The sequence below is a fragment of the Esox lucius genome, chromosome 7 (genome assembly GCF_011004845.1).
Source record: "Esox lucius isolate fEsoLuc1 chromosome 7, fEsoLuc1.pri, whole genome shotgun sequence".
NCBI classification, from domain to species: domain Eukaryota; kingdom Metazoa; phylum Chordata; class Actinopteri; order Esociformes; family Esocidae; genus Esox; species Esox lucius.
Window position 1 is genome coordinate 39,906,795 of NC_047575.1, and position 17,434 is coordinate 39,924,228.

The 17,434-nt window shown below is 41.5% G+C and overlaps 1 protein-coding gene across 1 annotated transcript; it reads right to left on the bottom strand.

The window, feature by feature from the left end:
- Positions 1-12,226: 12,226 nt before the first annotated feature.
- Positions 12,227-13,168, bottom strand: LOC105008335 (olfactory receptor 4S1-like). The gene has a single exon (XM_010867617.3). It carries the CDS (start codon positions 13,166-13,168, stop codon positions 12,227-12,229), a length of 942 nt encoding a protein of 313 aa, XP_010865919.2.
- Between the last annotated feature and the right edge of the window lie 4,266 nt (positions 13,169-17,434).

Genomic DNA, 17,434 nt, shown 5'->3' on the forward strand with positions numbered 1-17,434 from the left:
TGTAAAAAAGTAGAGCATCAAAATAAATACAAAGTAGATGTATCTGTTTGTCTGTGTCACATTCAGTCCATGCAGCACAAACACTATCTCCTGAGTGGAGTTGAACAGGGTTGTCATTAACAGCAGAAAAAACAGCAGAAAAAAAGGCTAGTGTTGACAGGACCTGAGATTACCCTTGTGTAGTTGGTATTTAAAAATTAATTGATAGCACTGTATGGAAAGAAAGGTCATTTTGTTAAAAAGGTCTTGTTGGTATTCAGATGTTCAACATGATATTCATAGCAGGAAAATCCAAATCCATCCTGCTTCAAGATCCACCTATATACAATACAGTAAAATGCATTTAGGATGATTATCCACATAATCACATTATGATGTACATGTTGTATTATGGATAAAAAATGTATCTATGTCCTCAGTAGGTAGGAACCTAAAAAATATGAAACTCAGTGAGTTAGATGGTGAATCAAATCATAGTTATTTCTGTCCAAAGCCTTAGTAAATTAGTTTTCCTCTCATGGTTGATGAATTTTCAAAATAGCATCTCAAAAAATAATCTCATTGAAGGTGTTAATGTGCATCGTTATATTTCCTATGGCCTCTGTAGTGAAGGCTAGCACAGACTACTTCCTCCAGACCAGATCATACCTGGGTATGACACCTCTCCACTGTCTCAACCACTCTTTTATTCAATACAATCAGAGTATCTGAATTGCCATAGCAACATGTGAGACCTATGTAATGATGACACACCACTCTCTCAGAGGTCACTTTAGTAATGAGACAAGACAAATCACCAAGATCATATGAATGAGATTCCAAATAGCAAAATAATATTGTTTACATTCATATGCACACTTTCATCAGCACAGAAAAGCTCATATCTGTGCAATTCTTCATCAGAAGTTGAAACTGAGAAATGTTATTGTTTCTTGAAAAATATATGCCCACTTTGAATTTGATGCCAGCTACATGTTTCAAAAAAGTTGGGAGAGAGGCAACAGAAGACTGGAAACAATGTGTAAGCATTGGTCAATTGGCAATGGGTCAGTAACAGGATTGGCTATTAAAAGATAATTCCAGAGAGGATGGATCTGTCAGAAGTGAGGACGGGGAGGGGTTCACCACTCTTTGAAAGATGGCACAGGCAAATTAAGAAATAACGCAATTTAAGAATAACATTTCTCAATGTAAAATTGCTAAGGGGTTTCATAATATACGGTATATAATATCAATAAAAGATTCAGAGAATATGGTGAAATCTCTGTATGCAAGGGAAAAGGCTGAAAAATAATATTAGATGACTATGATCTTTGGGCCCTCAGGCAGTACTGCATTAAAACAGAAACAATTCACGATTCTGTAGTGGAAATCACTGCATGGACTCAGGAACACTTCTGAAAATGATTGACTGTGAAAAAAAAGTATCGCTCCATCGAAAAATGCAAGTTAAAACTCTACCATGAAAAGGCACCAGGTATCAACAAGATCGAGGACCACCGCTGCCTTCTCTGCACCTGAGCTCATTTAGGATGGACTGAGGCAAAGTGGAACCCTGTCCTGTGGTATGATGATTCAAAATTATAAATTATTTTTGGGGAATCATGGACGCTGTGTCCTCTGGCTTTATATGAGCGCACAGTTCAAAAGCCAGCATCCATGATAAATGGGAATCTACTATGAATCTGATGGTGTCTGGAATATGAAGACCCGTATTCCTCCGTGGAATGGACCTCGGCTGGGCGATGCTCCAACCCTTTAGCAAAACCTGACCTATAAATAAGGCCAGATAATTTCTCTCATTTACCATTTAGTAATTAAATCAATTGCTACAGGCTATTATGGAAATAAATGAGGTAATATTTCAGTAAACCCATAATGAAATATCAAAATCTCTATTTAGTTTTACAACAGGTCTTACATTTCTTCACTCAAGTATCAATAGTACATTTACATCAATAGACAACCTTTATAAAATATACATTTCTAATTCAAGTTATATGGAACCGTAGTAACATTAACATTGTCATAACTAAAATGTCATTAATTGCATGTAAACATTCATCAAACTGAATTATTTCCCCACAACTTCAGCTACAGTATTGTAAATTAGATGCCTGCATTAAGACATTTGCTTGCTGATTTTTCCCACCCTGCACGGTAACAGTGGAATTAATGCACTAAAATACAGCCTCATTACTTCGCCATAACTCCAGTAAAAACACAATTAAATTCACAGTTAGTACTATCATTCATTTAACAGAATACACATAGTTTGCCACAGTATGGAAAGGTACAATTTATTTTCATAACCAACAGAGAAAATCCTCTGTTTTTTTCCACAGGCAATAAACAGTATTCTACACTTACTTTATAGTGTAATGGAGCAGAGAGCAAACGATGCTGGAATGAATAAATAAGTTATTTCTGTGCATGTGTAATGTACATGAGGTAGGTGGATATGTGTGATGGTAATTCCATCGATCGACACTCTTACAGGAGTAAGAAACATAGACAAAGTTCTCTTGGAACATTCTAACAGTTTTATTAACTATTATGCAAATATGAGAGACGCGTTCACCGCTTACACACATAATCGTCTGAGGAGTCTCTAACTCAATGTAGCTCATTCAACAGTATATATCACATACAAAAAGGGGTGTGGTAAGTTGTTAACCATGTGTCTTGTGTCACATAGGTTTTACCCAAAGGGCGGGCTGTCCCCCCACTTTATCCTTCCTGCCATAATGTTTACTGTTGTGTTTACCTAACGATCCCCCCAAGGACCACATTCCTGAGGATCAAAAGACTGACACCCTTCTTTGTCTAGGCAGGAGGACATGGCCCAAATACCTAATAATCCTCTGATATTATACAGACGTGTGTGTCACAATGTGTGACATGTGTGTCTCAAATGCACCTTAGTCAAAAAGTTCCATAACAATATGATATATACAGTATATATACAGTATGACCATCACTGAATTACAGGATGACAAAAATAAGTAGTAGACAGGTGGAGGTTAGCGTCAGAGTTACTGGGTTGGTATATATGGATTGTCCCTGGCAAGTGTCTGAAGTGGACTGTTCATCAGAGTGATGGCCTGGGGGTAGAAACTGTTCCTGTGTCTGTTCATTTTGGCATACAGTGATACCACTGTTGATCCATAGCTTTTGATTAGGAAATTATCTTGTAGTTGTACGTGGTACAATGTCTGCAATACGTTTGCTAATAAAACCGGTCTCTGACTCAGTGTATTCGTTGATATTGCCTCCAGACGCGTCAAGGAACATTTCCCAGTCTGAGGTGAGGAAACAGTCATGTAAATCGACGTCAGCACCTAATTTGCATAATAAGCCATGTGCATGTAATTGTGATGGACGCTGTAGGAGAGAGGAATAACATTGTGGAAGAGACAAGAAGTGAGTAAAAACACCCTAAATATGCTTATGAGGAGCAAACAACAGTAGTGTTGAATCTCAGCGGCTAGGAAAAACTCCCTAAGAAGGCCGAAATTTAGGAAAAAACCTAGAGAGGACCCAGACTCAGAGGGGTGACCAGTCTTTTTCTGGCTGTGCCGGGTGAACATATTAAGAGTACAATTGTAATAATTAATTAATGCATGTGGGCTGAGTCCACAGTTTATTTAAAAATAGTCCAGGTCGGAAGCATGACCAGATAGACAATGACAGGGACAACACGGGGAGAGGGAGGTGTCAGCACAGTGGCTGCTGAAATCGTCAGGCTGGATCAGCAACACAACCAGGAGGACTTTGGACAGGGACAGCAATGGGTCTTTCAAGCCAGGTACTCCGCAGGTGTGGGCCAGGACCTCATGTCCTCCTAAGTTTAAAACGGTAGGAGACAGGGACAATTTAGAAAAAGCATTCCTTATATCTACAAGGATTTATAGTGGAGAATGAGAAACTGACCCTACTCCCCCAACACAATAATATAGTAGGGTAAGACCTTGGGGCTGAGACAGGGGGTTCCGGTGACACTGTGGCCCTTTCTGGGGGAGGCCCCGGACAGGGCCCAACAGGCAGGAAATCAATCCACCCACAATGCCAAGCGTCAACCAAAGGGACACCCACCAACAGCAACCACCCTGAATGAGGGCTGAGTATTGCCAGCAGAGTACAGCCCAATTGCACAAGGGCAAAACAGAGAGACAACAACAAGCCAGCGACTCAACCCCCAAATGGCATTGAAGGGAGGGCATCCCAGTGGCGATGATAGCCCACCTGGCAAGACTGCAAGGGTGGACAGTATCAAGGCTTTCTGGTCACCTTCACACCCCTGGACCAGACTGCACTTAATCACAGACCATGTTGTAGAGATGAGGCTTTAGTAGACACTTGAAAGTTTGCACTGAGTTTGCATTTCTAACCTTAGTTGGCAGATCATTCCACAGTAGTGGAGCTCTATGAGAAAAGGCCCTGCCTCCGGCTGTTTGTTTAGAAATTCTAGGTACAATTAAAAGGCCTGTATCTTGTGATCTTAGGTTACTTGTAGGTATGTATGGCTGGTTCATTTTAATGAGGTAAGTAGGAGTAAGTCCATGTATTGATTTATAGGTTAACAATAAAACCTTAAAATCTGCCCTAACCCTAACAGGCAGCCAGTTTAAAGAGGCTATTACTGGAGTGAGTAGGATTCTACCATCAGTGGGCAGCAATAATTTAAGTTTATTTATTGATTTATCAGGGGATGCGGAAATAAGTGAGTAAAAACACTTGTCATGTTACTTCTAGGGAAGTCTAGAAGTAACAAAAGCATGGAATAGTTTTTCTGCATCAGTTTTTGATAAAAAGTTTCAGATTTGTTTCAAAGAGGAAAATAAGCAACTTTTGAGACATATTTTATATGTTCATCAAAGGAGCGGTCAGGATCAAGGGTAACGCCGAGGTTTCCTACAGTTTTTTGGGATACGACAGTGAGATCTCCTACAGTGAGATCTCCTAACAACGCTCTTTGTTTATTGGGTACTAAAACGAGCATTTCTGTTTTCCTTGAGTGTCACGACTCCCGGGACTCAGGACAGAGGTAAGGTCCAGAAGCAGATACAGACACCGGGGTAAAAGGACAATGATGATGTTTATTGTAGTAGTCTGAGATGATAGTGGAGATACGTAAGAGCTCCTTAAGTAATTTTTTTGGAATCGGGTCTTGTTGACAATTTGTGGGTTTAGACAAAGAACATTTTTGGCAAAGAACACTTTACATGTACATCCTGCCCTGAATGTAAGCCATGGTGGGATCAGCCAGCAGCGGCTTCCCACATGCGTGATTCATTTGCAGTCTCTGGACACAGAGGGGTGAACATCTCCTGCTCTGAGTGCAGCTGGGAGGGACTGGTGCCGGGAGGGACTGCTGCTGGTATGGGACTGCAGCTTGTAGGGACTACTGCATGAGGACTGGGCCGCCTGTGGGTGCTTTGGGACGGGGGAGGAACCCACGGCTCCACCTGCTGCTCGTTGAGAAGAGTAAGAACGATACACGCTTTCAGGTCAGAGTCTCCAAAAGTCTCCAATAATACCTGAAAAAGTCGCTAGATTTGTCGCTAGTCGCTTTTTTGAAAAATAGTTGCGAGAGGGGTCTGCTAAGTTGGCAACACTGGAGGAGATGAAAATCTAAAGGTGTAACTGTAACAGAGCCTAGCTGATAGCTGATTGGTCAGCTCATGGACTTTACTGGCTCACTTGCAAACCCATCAAAGATGAACAAAAAATAAAAGTTAACCCTTAGTGGTGACCTGGTCAGACAGCTAAAAAGTGTAGTAAGTGTTATCAACCGTTTCCTTTAAATATTGCTTGTAACCACAACTTCCGACCACATTTGAATACACTAACAAAATAAAAGGAATGTTATAAAAAATAAAATGTAGGAGTGTCATAATTAAGACTGGGCTACACGCATTCGTGCATCCAATTATTTTTATGCAGTGTCCCAGCATAAACAAATATTCTGCACACAATAATTCTGACATAAGTTCATAGAAAAAACATTATATTTTTGCTGGACTGCGTAGGCGGAGACGGCCAAGAAGAGCACATGTCTTTTATTGAGTGAGTGACTGACTACACCTTGTTAAATAGCGCAGTGGTTAGAAATGCAGACTTCCATGCAGACTTCCAACACCAGTGTTCGTTCCGAGCCTCGACAGAACAAAGGATTTGTTCAGGATAGACAAAAACATATTGGCTTCAGTAGCTACATTAGATAAAATAAAAATAAAATAAACTGTTTATGGTTATATTTTGATGATTTATGGTGTATTTTCGAAGTAGACATCCGTGCATGCTTTTTGGGGAGAAATAGATCACAGCCCCCGGCCGTAAAAGAGGTTGGGTTTTGTGGAATCTGAGCATTAACAAATACAATAGGAATGTACATTTCATTGGAAGTGAATGTGCCTAGGTAATGTGAACAACAGGGTGTAGATCGCTGCCTCCAATTGGGGACCCTATTTATGTTCTGTGTGTGGCCACACCCGGTGTGGTTCATTTTGGTTTTGTTTTGTACTGAACGCCCTACGTCACTGGTTGCTGCTATTGTTTTGTTTCCCTTTGATTAAAACTATGGATTACTACCACCCTTTTGTCTCTGCGCCTGTGTCCTACCACCACAACCGTGACAGAATGAACCACCAACAAGAGACACCACAGAGATGGATGGTAGGGGAATTCTTGGTTGGACCGACAGCGAAACCGAAGAGGAGGAGAACCCCTACCGTCCCCCGCTGCCCACCTGGCCAGGGCTGTGCACAGGAAATCTCCTCGCAATCTGGTAGATTTGAAGCGCTTTTGCAAAGAGACAAGATGTGCCATGCCACGTCAAGATGTGCCATGCTAATAGACTCCTACCCAAAAAGACTGAGTGCTGTAATAAAATCAAAAGGTTTTAGTTTAAGGGTGTGCACACTTATACAACCAGGTTATAAAAAAAACAGAGTTTTTTCATTTCTCCCCCTCAAATATTTCAGTTAGTTTTTCAATTGAATTGTTCACATTATATGTCACATTAAACATGGAAAAAGTTCTGACATGGTTCATCTTTGTCTCATTCTTTTACATCACAAGAACCTGGCAGGGGTGTGTGGACTTTTTATATATGTAGTATGCAGAGATTCAGACAATGCTTTCGATGTCTTCATAGTTCACGTAGCGTAGTGGTTAGCAATTCACCTTTTATTGTATGGACGACCATCTACAGCATAAGAGGACACTTTAGTTCCGTTAATAAACGTTCTGTTGTCCACGTCATTTCAGCAAAAATGTAATGGCTGTTACATTCCCGCTGTTTAAACAGTGTAATGGTTTAAGACACAGTCTGCTACAAAGAAATCTTATCTAGGGTTCCTTTCCTGGTATCAATTTTTTATGAACATGAACCGCACGTTTTTCCTTTTTTTTATATCCATTAACCCTAAGTAGTCGGTGGGGATTTTGGCCGGATTTCACTACTTGGACATTTTGGGTCCTAGATTCATTTATGTAACAGATACAACCTATTATGATGTATCCTGGTAATAGCAACCCCATTGGCTTCAATAAAAACCCATAAAAACAGACTTTTGGGTCACCATTTTAAAAGCTATCTATTGGAAAGGCAAAAAGAATATTTTTCGGAAATTTATAAAGAGTTGTGTCAAGGGTATTTCCTCATACTTTCATGCCTTTACTATCAAATTACACTGTATTGGGTTGAAAATAATTAAATAATAGAAGGTAAAAAATATAGGCACCCCCAAAAAATTGGGTTCTTCTACCTAGAAATAAAACACAATAAAATGAAAGATAATTATCTTATATCACTTCTTTTTGCATGTAATGACGCAGAACGGCCACCACTAGATCGCTAGTTACGTTTGGATTTATATAATTTATAAACTCGACTTACGGCCGGCCCCTGGTAGGGTCTCCCAAGGCAAACAGGTCTTAGGCGACGGGTCAGACTAAGAGCGGTTCAAAAACCCCTTAATGATGATTAAAATTATGTGTACCGTGACGTCGCCCGGTATGGCGCAGCCGGGGCCCCACCCTGGAGCCAGGCCCGGGGTTGGGGCTCGTATGCGAGCGCCTGGTGGCCGGGCCTTCCCCCATGGGGCCCGGCCGGGCTCAGCCCGAACGGGCGACGTGGGGCCGCCCTCCCGTGGGCTCACCACCCACAGGAGGGACCATAAGGGGCCGGTGCGAAGAGGATCGGGCGGCAGTCGAAGGCAGGGGCCTAGACAACCCGATCTCTGGACACGGAAACTAGCTCTAGGGACGTGGAATGTCACCTCGCTGGTGGGGAAGGAGCCTGAGTTAGTGCGTGAGGTTGAGAGGTTCCGATTAGAGGTAGTCGGGATCACCTCTATGCACGGCTTGGGCTCTGGAACCACACTCCTTGAGAGAGGATGGACTCTTCACCACTCTGGAGTTGCCCATGGTGAGAGGCGGCGGGCTGGTGTGGGTTTGCTTATAGCTCCCCAGCTCTGCCGCCATGTGTTGGAGTTTACCCCGGTGAACGAGAGGGTCGTTTCCCTGCGCCTACGGGTCGGGGATAGGTCTCTCACTGTTGTTTGTGCCTACGGGCCGAACGGCAGTGCAGAGTACCCGACCTTCTTGGAGTCTCTGGGAGGGGTGCTGGAAAGTGCTCCGACTGGGGACTCTATTGTTCTACGAGGGGACTTCAACGCCCACGTGGGCAACGACAGTGACACCTGGAGGGGCGTGATTGGGAGGAACGGCCCCCCTGATCTGAACCCGAGTGGTGTTCAGTTATTGGACTTCTGTGCTAGTCACAGTTTGTCCATAACGAACACCATGTTCAAGCATAAGGGTGTCCATCAGTGCACGTGGCACCAGGACACCCTAGGCCGCAGGTCGATGATCGACTTTGTTGTCGTCTCATCTGACCTGCGGCCATATGTCTTGGACACTCAGGTGAAGAGAGGGGCGGAGCTGTCAACTGATCACCACCTGGTGGTGAGTTGGATCCGATGGCGGGGGAAGAAGCTGGACAGACTCGGCAGGCCCAAGCGTACTGTAAGGGTCTGCTGGGAACGTCTGGCCGAGTCTCCTGTCAGAGAGATCTTCAACTCCCACCTCCGGCAGAGCTTCGACTGGATCCCGAGGGAGGCTGGAGATATTGAGTCCGAGTGGACCATGTCCTCCACCGCCATTGTCGAAGCGGCCGCTCGGAGCTGTGGCCGTAAGGTCTCCGGTGCCTGTCGAGGCGGCAATCCCCGAACCCGGTGGTGGACACCGGAAGTAAGGGATGCCGTTAAGCTGAAGAAGGAATCCTATCAGGCCTGGTTGGCTTGTGGGACTCCTGACGCAGCTGACGGGTACCGACAGGCCAAGCGGGCTGCAGCCCGGGTGGTTGTGGAGGCAAAAACTCGGGCCTGGGAGGAGTTCGGTGAGGCCATGGAGAAGGACTATCGGCTGGCCTCGAAGAGATTCTGGCGCCTCAGGAGAGGGAAACAGTGCCCTACCAACGCTGTTTACAGTAGAGGTGGGCAGCTGTTGACCTCAACTGAGGATGTCGTCGGGCGGTGGAAGGAGTACTTCGAGGATCTCCTCAATCCCGCTGTCACTTCTTCCATTGAGGAAGCAGAGGATGAGGTATCAGAGGTGGACTCGTCCATCACCCGGGCTGAAGTCACTGAGGTGGTCAAGAAACTCCTCGGTGGCAAGGCACCGGGGGTGGATGAGATCCGCCCTGAGTACCTCAAGTCTCTGGATGTTGTGGGGCTGTCTTGGTTGACACGCCTGTGCAACATCGCGTGGCGGTCGGGGACAGTGCCTCTGGGATGGCAGACCGGGGTGGTGGTCCCTCTTTTTAAGAAGGGGGACCGGAGGGTGTGTTCCAACTATAGGGGGATCACACTTCTCAGCCTCCCCGGGAAAGTCTATGCCAGGGTTCTGGAGAGGAGAATACGGCCGATAGTAGAACCTCGGATTCAGGAGGAACAGTGTGGTTTTCGTCCGGGCCGTGGAACACTGGACCAGCTCTATACTCTATACCCTCTACAGGGTGTTGGAGGGTTCATGGGAGTTTGCCCAACCAATCCACATGTGTTTTGTGGATTTGGAGAAGGCATTCGACTGTGTCCCTCGCGGCATCTTGTGGAGGGTGCTTGGGGAATATGGGGTCCTGGGTCCTTTGCTAAGGGCTGTCAGGTCCCTGTACAACCAAAGCAGGAGCTTGGTCCGCATTGCCGGCAGTAAGTCAGACTTGTTCCCAGTGCATGTTGGACTCCGGCAGGGCTGCCCTTTGTCACCAGTTCTGTTCGTAATTTTTATGGACAGAATTTCTAGGCACAGCCAGGGGCCGGAGGGTGTCAGGTTTGGGGACATAGAAACCACAAATGATGGTTCCTCTCAACATATGATGCAAACACCACATATGATGTTAGATCATTGGATCTGCCTCCTGTTTGTAACTTTATTATGTAAAACATTCCTGGGAGTGTGTAATGTGATGGAAATTCCAATGTATCGACACTCGGAGTAAGGGACAGAGAGACAAAATGATCTTTGTACATTATAACCGTTTTATTAACTATTATGCACAGAGACTATTATGAGAGACACGTCAACCGCTTACACACACATAATCGTCTTAGGTGTCCCTAACTCCATACATGAACAATCCATATTTATTACATAGAAAAGGGGTGTGGTAAGATGCTGCCATCGGTCTTGTCACAAGAGTTTACCCAAAGGGCAGGCTGTCCCCCCACCTTATCCTTCTCAACTCCTGAGGAGACACAATGTCTGGATAGTCAACAGAGACACTAAAGGGTTACACAGATTTACGAGTACCCCTCTAATCCACCCGTGCCGGTCAAGGATGTCTCCTATTCAAACACCAGACCCCTCTCGGTATCTTTAACTAGTAACTCATTCATACATGTATAGGACGACAAAGAATACATCCTTCTTCTAGGCAGGAGGACATGGCCCAAATACCTAATAATCCTCTGATATTATAGAGACATGTGTGTCACAATCAAAGTACAGATTTACATATCAGCCAATAGAAAGACAGACATTTCTCAAATGCACCTTAGTTCAAAATGTCCATAACAGTAACCCTTATATTAATCACCTTTGCACTGTTGTATGTTCTGTGTAGGTAACTTGAAAATTCCTAATGTGTCCAAAGTGTTCAATTTGGCAAAAACTGGCCAAACTGTAAAGAACACTTTGGCCTTGCTTTACAAATGAGTAAGTAGATCACTGAATTTTATATCAAATGGCCTGGAGCTTTACCCAGATCCTGCTGACATCTAGTGGATCAAGTGGAAAATTCCTCTAGATTCCTTATCCATGCTTGGCCCCACTGCAATTCAAACATGATGAGGAATGTATTTTTTTTCTTTTTACAAAAAATGCATTTTTTTGGTTTGTTTTATCTTCTGCCAAACCTATGTTGTTATACTCTCCTGCATTCATTTATAATTCCTACAAACTCTCCTTTCAGATGGAAACAGAAATATGTTTCTACTAAATTCAGATCATGAGCTACAAGCATTTAGATTTGGATATCTTATTTTAAGCAGAAATTTACTTTTTTTGCCCATTCCCTAACATATAATTAACCAGTGTGATCAGATGAGGCAGACTGGTCTGGACGATAAATGTAAAGTGTAATTATTAATACAGAAAGCCACACAAACAACGTTCATGATTTGACTTATTATTTTTTCAATACAGTCAACCATCATATGGTTTCAGAAAGCTTTTTTTAATTCATTACAAATAATACATTTGATGGTTTAAGTGTGATAATATTCAGATAAACATTTTCCTATCAAAGATTTTAACATATTTCTGGATTTGTGGTGCACATGAATTACCAGTTATACATATTGTGTCTGTGTCATTTGCACTGCTAATTATAAGTTGTTCTATCATTTTTAACAAAAATTAAAAGTTTGTTTGAATGTTTGTTAGTCTGTTTCAATGAAACACTACAATTTATATATGTATCTATGAAAACTGATATTTAACAAAACAGAGATTTACTGGTGAAATTATTTATTGTGACACCGTTGTATTGATTAGAGTCCCCTTTTTTGAGTGCATCAAGAAGATTGGAAAAAATTTACAATTTCCAAATTAAGTACATATGTTTAGTATTTCCATATCTTTTATATTCAATAACTGCTTAACATCTACGACCCATTGACCACATCAGACAATACACACACAATTACACCACAACAAACATTTAGCTTAGAGCAGAAACTTTACAGTAGAACATCTTTCTTGCTCTATTCCGAATCTGACTGAGGTTCATTCCATATATGATAGGGTTTAACAGAGGAGGAACAACTAGAAACTCCACAGCCATGATATTCCTTAGGGCCAACAGACTGGTGTTGCTGCCATAGCGAGCGTACATCACATCAAAGAGAAGAGATATGACAAAGTTAGTCAGTGTGATCAGATGAGGCAGACAGGTCTGCATGAACTTCCTCCTTCCTGCCTGAGAACGCAAAGATGCTTTGATGATGTTCACATATGATATCAAGATAAGTATCATTTGAGAAAAGTGGTATGATGTAAAAATGAAACCGTAGAGATTGTTCGGGGTGGTGTCAACACACGACAGCTTCACAACCGCCCAATTTGAGCAGTAGAATTTATCAATGTCAACACTGCAGAGGGGTAACCTAGCTGTTAGCACTATTCCAATAGTCATTTCTAGCAATGAGAAAAGCCATGTTAAAAGAATCAGTGACCACGCTTTTCTAATAGTCATAATACAGTGGTAGTGGAGTGGCTTGCAGATGGCAACATATCTGTCATAAGCCATCACTGTTAAATTTGTAAATTCACAATAGATATATAAGTAGATGAAAAATATCTGGGTTAGACACCCAATATATGTTATTACATGAGAGTCAAATAAAATGTCATTAAGTATCTTTGGGTAGAAAGATGAAGCGCAAATGATACCATTAATACACAGATTACAGAGGAAAAAATACATTGGGTCATGTAACATTTTCTCCAGAAAAATTGTAAAAATCAGTGTAAGATTCCAAAAAATGGTAAAGAGATATAGAACAAGAATAAATACAAAGTAGATGTGTCTGTTTGTCTGCGTCACATTCAGTCCATGCAGCACAAACACTATCTCCTGGGAGGAGTTGAACAGGGTTGTCATTCACAACAGGCACATGCAGCTACTGTTTACATGACCTGCCTGAACATTTTGCTTTTAATTGCATAAGGCCTGTCTAACAATATCGACAGCTCTCTTTTTACCAGTGTTGTTTGTATTTTGATTGCAGGACAACCCAAACCTTCCTGCATGGTATTTTGATTGATTTCCATTGGTATACTGATAGCAGGAAAACCCAAAACATTCTCGATTCAGCACTCAGCTAGAGAACAGGAAATAGAGAGCAGTTAGTACAGTATTAGACATGTATCACATTCTGGTGTATATGAAGCAATATACTTTATGAAATTATATATTTGCAAATAACTCACAGGTTTGGAGAAGCCTTAACTATTTACTGAAGAAATTAGATTATCAATAGATATTTAGTATTTTCAAAGTTTGTTGAAGCTGATCATTGATGTATATCATGGTTGATATACAAAGTTAGGGAGAAATCTTCCATTATCAAACTGTAGAAGTTAGATGATAAAACAAAGGCAATTCAAAGTCTTCAAGGTAATAAATGAATGTTTAAAACCGAATACAAACAACAATCAGTTTTACCTGGAAGAGGATCCTTTCCATTGTTCATTTTGATTTTGGGTCCTGAACAGACCAGATCATATGTGGATATGCCCCTTCTCTCTCCATGCCACACTTTTATTGGGCAGAATCAAAGTATCTGGAGGGAGTGACGACATTTACAAATAACCTCTAGAGGTTAATTTACTCATGTGTTTGGATTCTAAATCAAACAATTTCTATGACTCTCTAGGATTCTCTACTTCTGTTTGACGGCATTCATGCACATATTGTTTATACCATTTAGAAATGCTAAAATGTTTAATACTTTTCACATGCTATTATTCAGGGCACCTGTAACGTGGTGAGTGCGGGGAGGCAGGCGCAGGATATGGGTGTTCATAATGTAGCCACACAAAACACTTGTTAACAGCGATTTCAGTTACAGAGGACATTCTATACAGAGAGTTGCACAGGAAACTATGGGTCAAAGCTGTTGGATAGTGGTTCGTAGCTGGAACCAGCTTCCAGAAGAGATCAGATGTGCTCCTACAGTAGTCACATTCAAATCCAGACTCAAAACACATCTGTTTAACTTTGCATTTAATGAATGAGCACTGTGCCACTGTCCGTCCGACTGTTTTCACTGTCCTTTACTTTATTTTATTTTTTATTCTAAACTGTATTGGACTTTATATTCTTAACGGTTTTAATTTTTCTTATTTCTTCACTGTTTCTGTATTTGATTTTATATTCTTAATGGTTTTTATTTTTTCTTATTTCTGTAACAGTACCTCTGTCAAATGGAAATTTAAATTGTTTTTATGTAAAGCACTTTGATTGACCATTGTGTATGAAATGTGCTATATAAATAAAACTGCCTTGCCTTGCCTTGCCTTCGTATAGTGGTTACTTTAGTAAGAACGTACTCGGTCAAACATCAAGGGAGAAACATAAACTTTATTAAAAGCACTGCAGCAGAGTTATCTGATGTTACATGTTCAATTGATCTCACTGTAAAGATGGTTGCTAGCGGTTACATACGTTGAAGGGCGTGTCTACCTAGCACAGATCACATCTCCACAAGGACCCCAATGTCTAATGGTCAATCTAAACATTTCATATTCCTGAGGTTGGCAGACCATGACCTACAGAGCATCTAAACACAGATGTTCCTGTTGTTCTCATTATCAAGGCACATTTAACTTTAATGAAACATATGTTCATATGATTCTACAATGCCTGGAAAAAAGGTACTGCTGAAACAGCGTATAATATCACCATGAACACGTAAAAAGGAACACAATAACACACAAGGATTAGGAAGCAGTGGGAATAGATATAGGCTGAATCTCAAATGCGAGACATTTTTATGTCGCAACCCATAATATGCTGAAAATATGCCAGCAGTTCCCTGATGTTCTACTATTTCTGTTGGATTTTTGAAGTATGCGTTCATGCATGCATTTTGGGGTAATATAGACCACAACCCCTGGTGCTGACTAAAAGCAGAGGGGTTTCCATGACTCTTTTGTCTTTTCACCAGACGAAAAAATCTGTTATAGTCAACTTCCCCCCCCCCCAAAAAAATTAAGAGACCACTGCACCTTTCTGTTTCCTTTCCAAAAAAGTTGAAAAACATAGGTTTGAGTGAGGAACAGAAGGGTTAAAATTGAGAGACCACTGCAAATTGAACGCTTCTGTTCCTCACTCAACTTTCCTTTTCAACTTTTGAGCTGTACATGACATGTTATAATCTGAAGGACAGGCTTCCAGATAAATGACATGTTGCAATCTGAGGGACATGCTTCCAGATACATAACCTGTTTTAATCTGAGGGACATGCTTCCAGATACAGGACCAGTTTTAATCTGAGGGACATGCTTCCAGATACATGGCATGTTGTAATTTGAGGGACATGCTTCCAGATACATGACATGCTGTAATTTGAGGGACATGCTTCCAGATACATGACATGCTGTAATTTGAGGGACAGGCATCCAGATACATGGCATGTTGTAAGCAGTTCTGAGAGTGCTACAGGATATTACACTTGAAAACAGTGGCAATAGATCAGTGGAGGCAATGGGCCATCTTTCTCAGATTTACATTTCAAAGGGATTTTGGTTCCTTTTGTAAAGTGCTTAGTGAGGCCAAATGTATATCTGTCATGCTCCAATCAAGCTGTCTTGACCTAGCAAGGGCTGTGGATCTAGTAGGTGCCCCTACAAAACAACAGAAGTGAGGGTTACTTTGGGGAACTATGGAAAGTTGAGATCACAGAGCACTGCAAATAAAGTGTATGAACTGTGTGAAAGACAGCCTAAAACAAACTCAAAATTTCACACCTCATTAATGCTGAGCACATTAGGACAGAAAAATAGCGACCAAAGTGATCGCGACGATGCCAGTCTGCAATGATTCTTGTAAGAGAAGCTTTTTAGCTTTTAAACTGATTTTAGCACACTTTAGGACAACAAAGGTTTGTTAAGTCACCTCGGATCTCTGGGTTGAGTCAAGGAGGGCACACTCCCTCAACATGGATGTTTTTTTTAACATTTTGCCAGTTCTCACCAGAACTGCAGAATTATGCTGTTATAAAACTACCTAGCATAATTTGGCATTTAGGCGGTCCCTCTGGTCATGATAAACCTTTTCACACGTGAGTATCAAATATTCCTTAACGGCCCCCCAGCGTGAGTTTTTTTGCGCGTGAGTTCAGTAGTCACTCAAAGTTCCAGAATTTGAACAGTCACCTTGCCAGGTAAGGAACACGACATACATTGCATTGCAAGCTTCTCTCATTGACTCAAATTCAAAGAGCTGCAAAAGCAGGTTGATGTGTAACTGTAGCTAGCTAGCAAATGTCAGCTAACCGCTTGCAAATGTCAGCTAACCGCTAGCTAAAGCATGACCTGTAATTCAGTACAGTGAAAACTATATAAAAAGCATAGCGGCGCCTACAACGGAAAAAGTAACTTCTAGAAAGTTTTTACACAATGATTTTGACCGGTTGTCAGCTCTTCCAGGAAATGTTAAGATGCTCTATAGTAGTTGCTAATATTGTTTGTTTTCGTGTATTATGTATATTGTAGAACAAATATAACTGCTAGTGTTGTCTGTTCTTCTTGTCCCGATTTGAATGCTTGCTACTTGGTTAATATCATATGGTGGTCTTGAAACAATTACAATCAGGAAATAAAGTTAGAAACACTGAGCTAAATGTGAGTAAATAACAGCACGGTCTGACTAGCCATTGTTACGTTACTTGTACCTAGGCGTTCTAATGGTGCGTTCTAAACAGTACGTTCTAATCACACCGGTGTGATTGTATGCTTCAGGGACCACTCTAGCCTGATCACACTGGTGGGATCGGACGCGTCAAAGGTTTAAAACCGGCACTGTGTACTAGCTAGTACACTCACATTCTAAAATAATAAATCCAAAGGGTATCTTGTCATAAAGATTTAATTTGGTCTTTATTTGGCCAATTCCAAAATGTTCTGTTATTAGTTGACATAATATGCATGAGCATAAATATGACACTGTGAGTTTCTTATATTGATGGGCACCAAAAAAATAATAATAATTAAAGTACAGTGCAGTGTTGTGTTGTTGCAAATTTATGTAATTTATGTAACACACAAAGGCTATTTTATCACTTTAGTGCTTGAGCTTTATATCTGAAAATATTTTGGATGTACAAAACTTATAGACCCAGATTATATATTCATGAAAACAGAG

Coding starts and splice junctions, on each gene's coding strand:
- LOC105008335 (XM_010867617.3), bottom strand. CDS start 13,168: ATGACAACCCTGTTCAACTCCTCCCAGGAGATAGTGTTTGTGCTGCAT.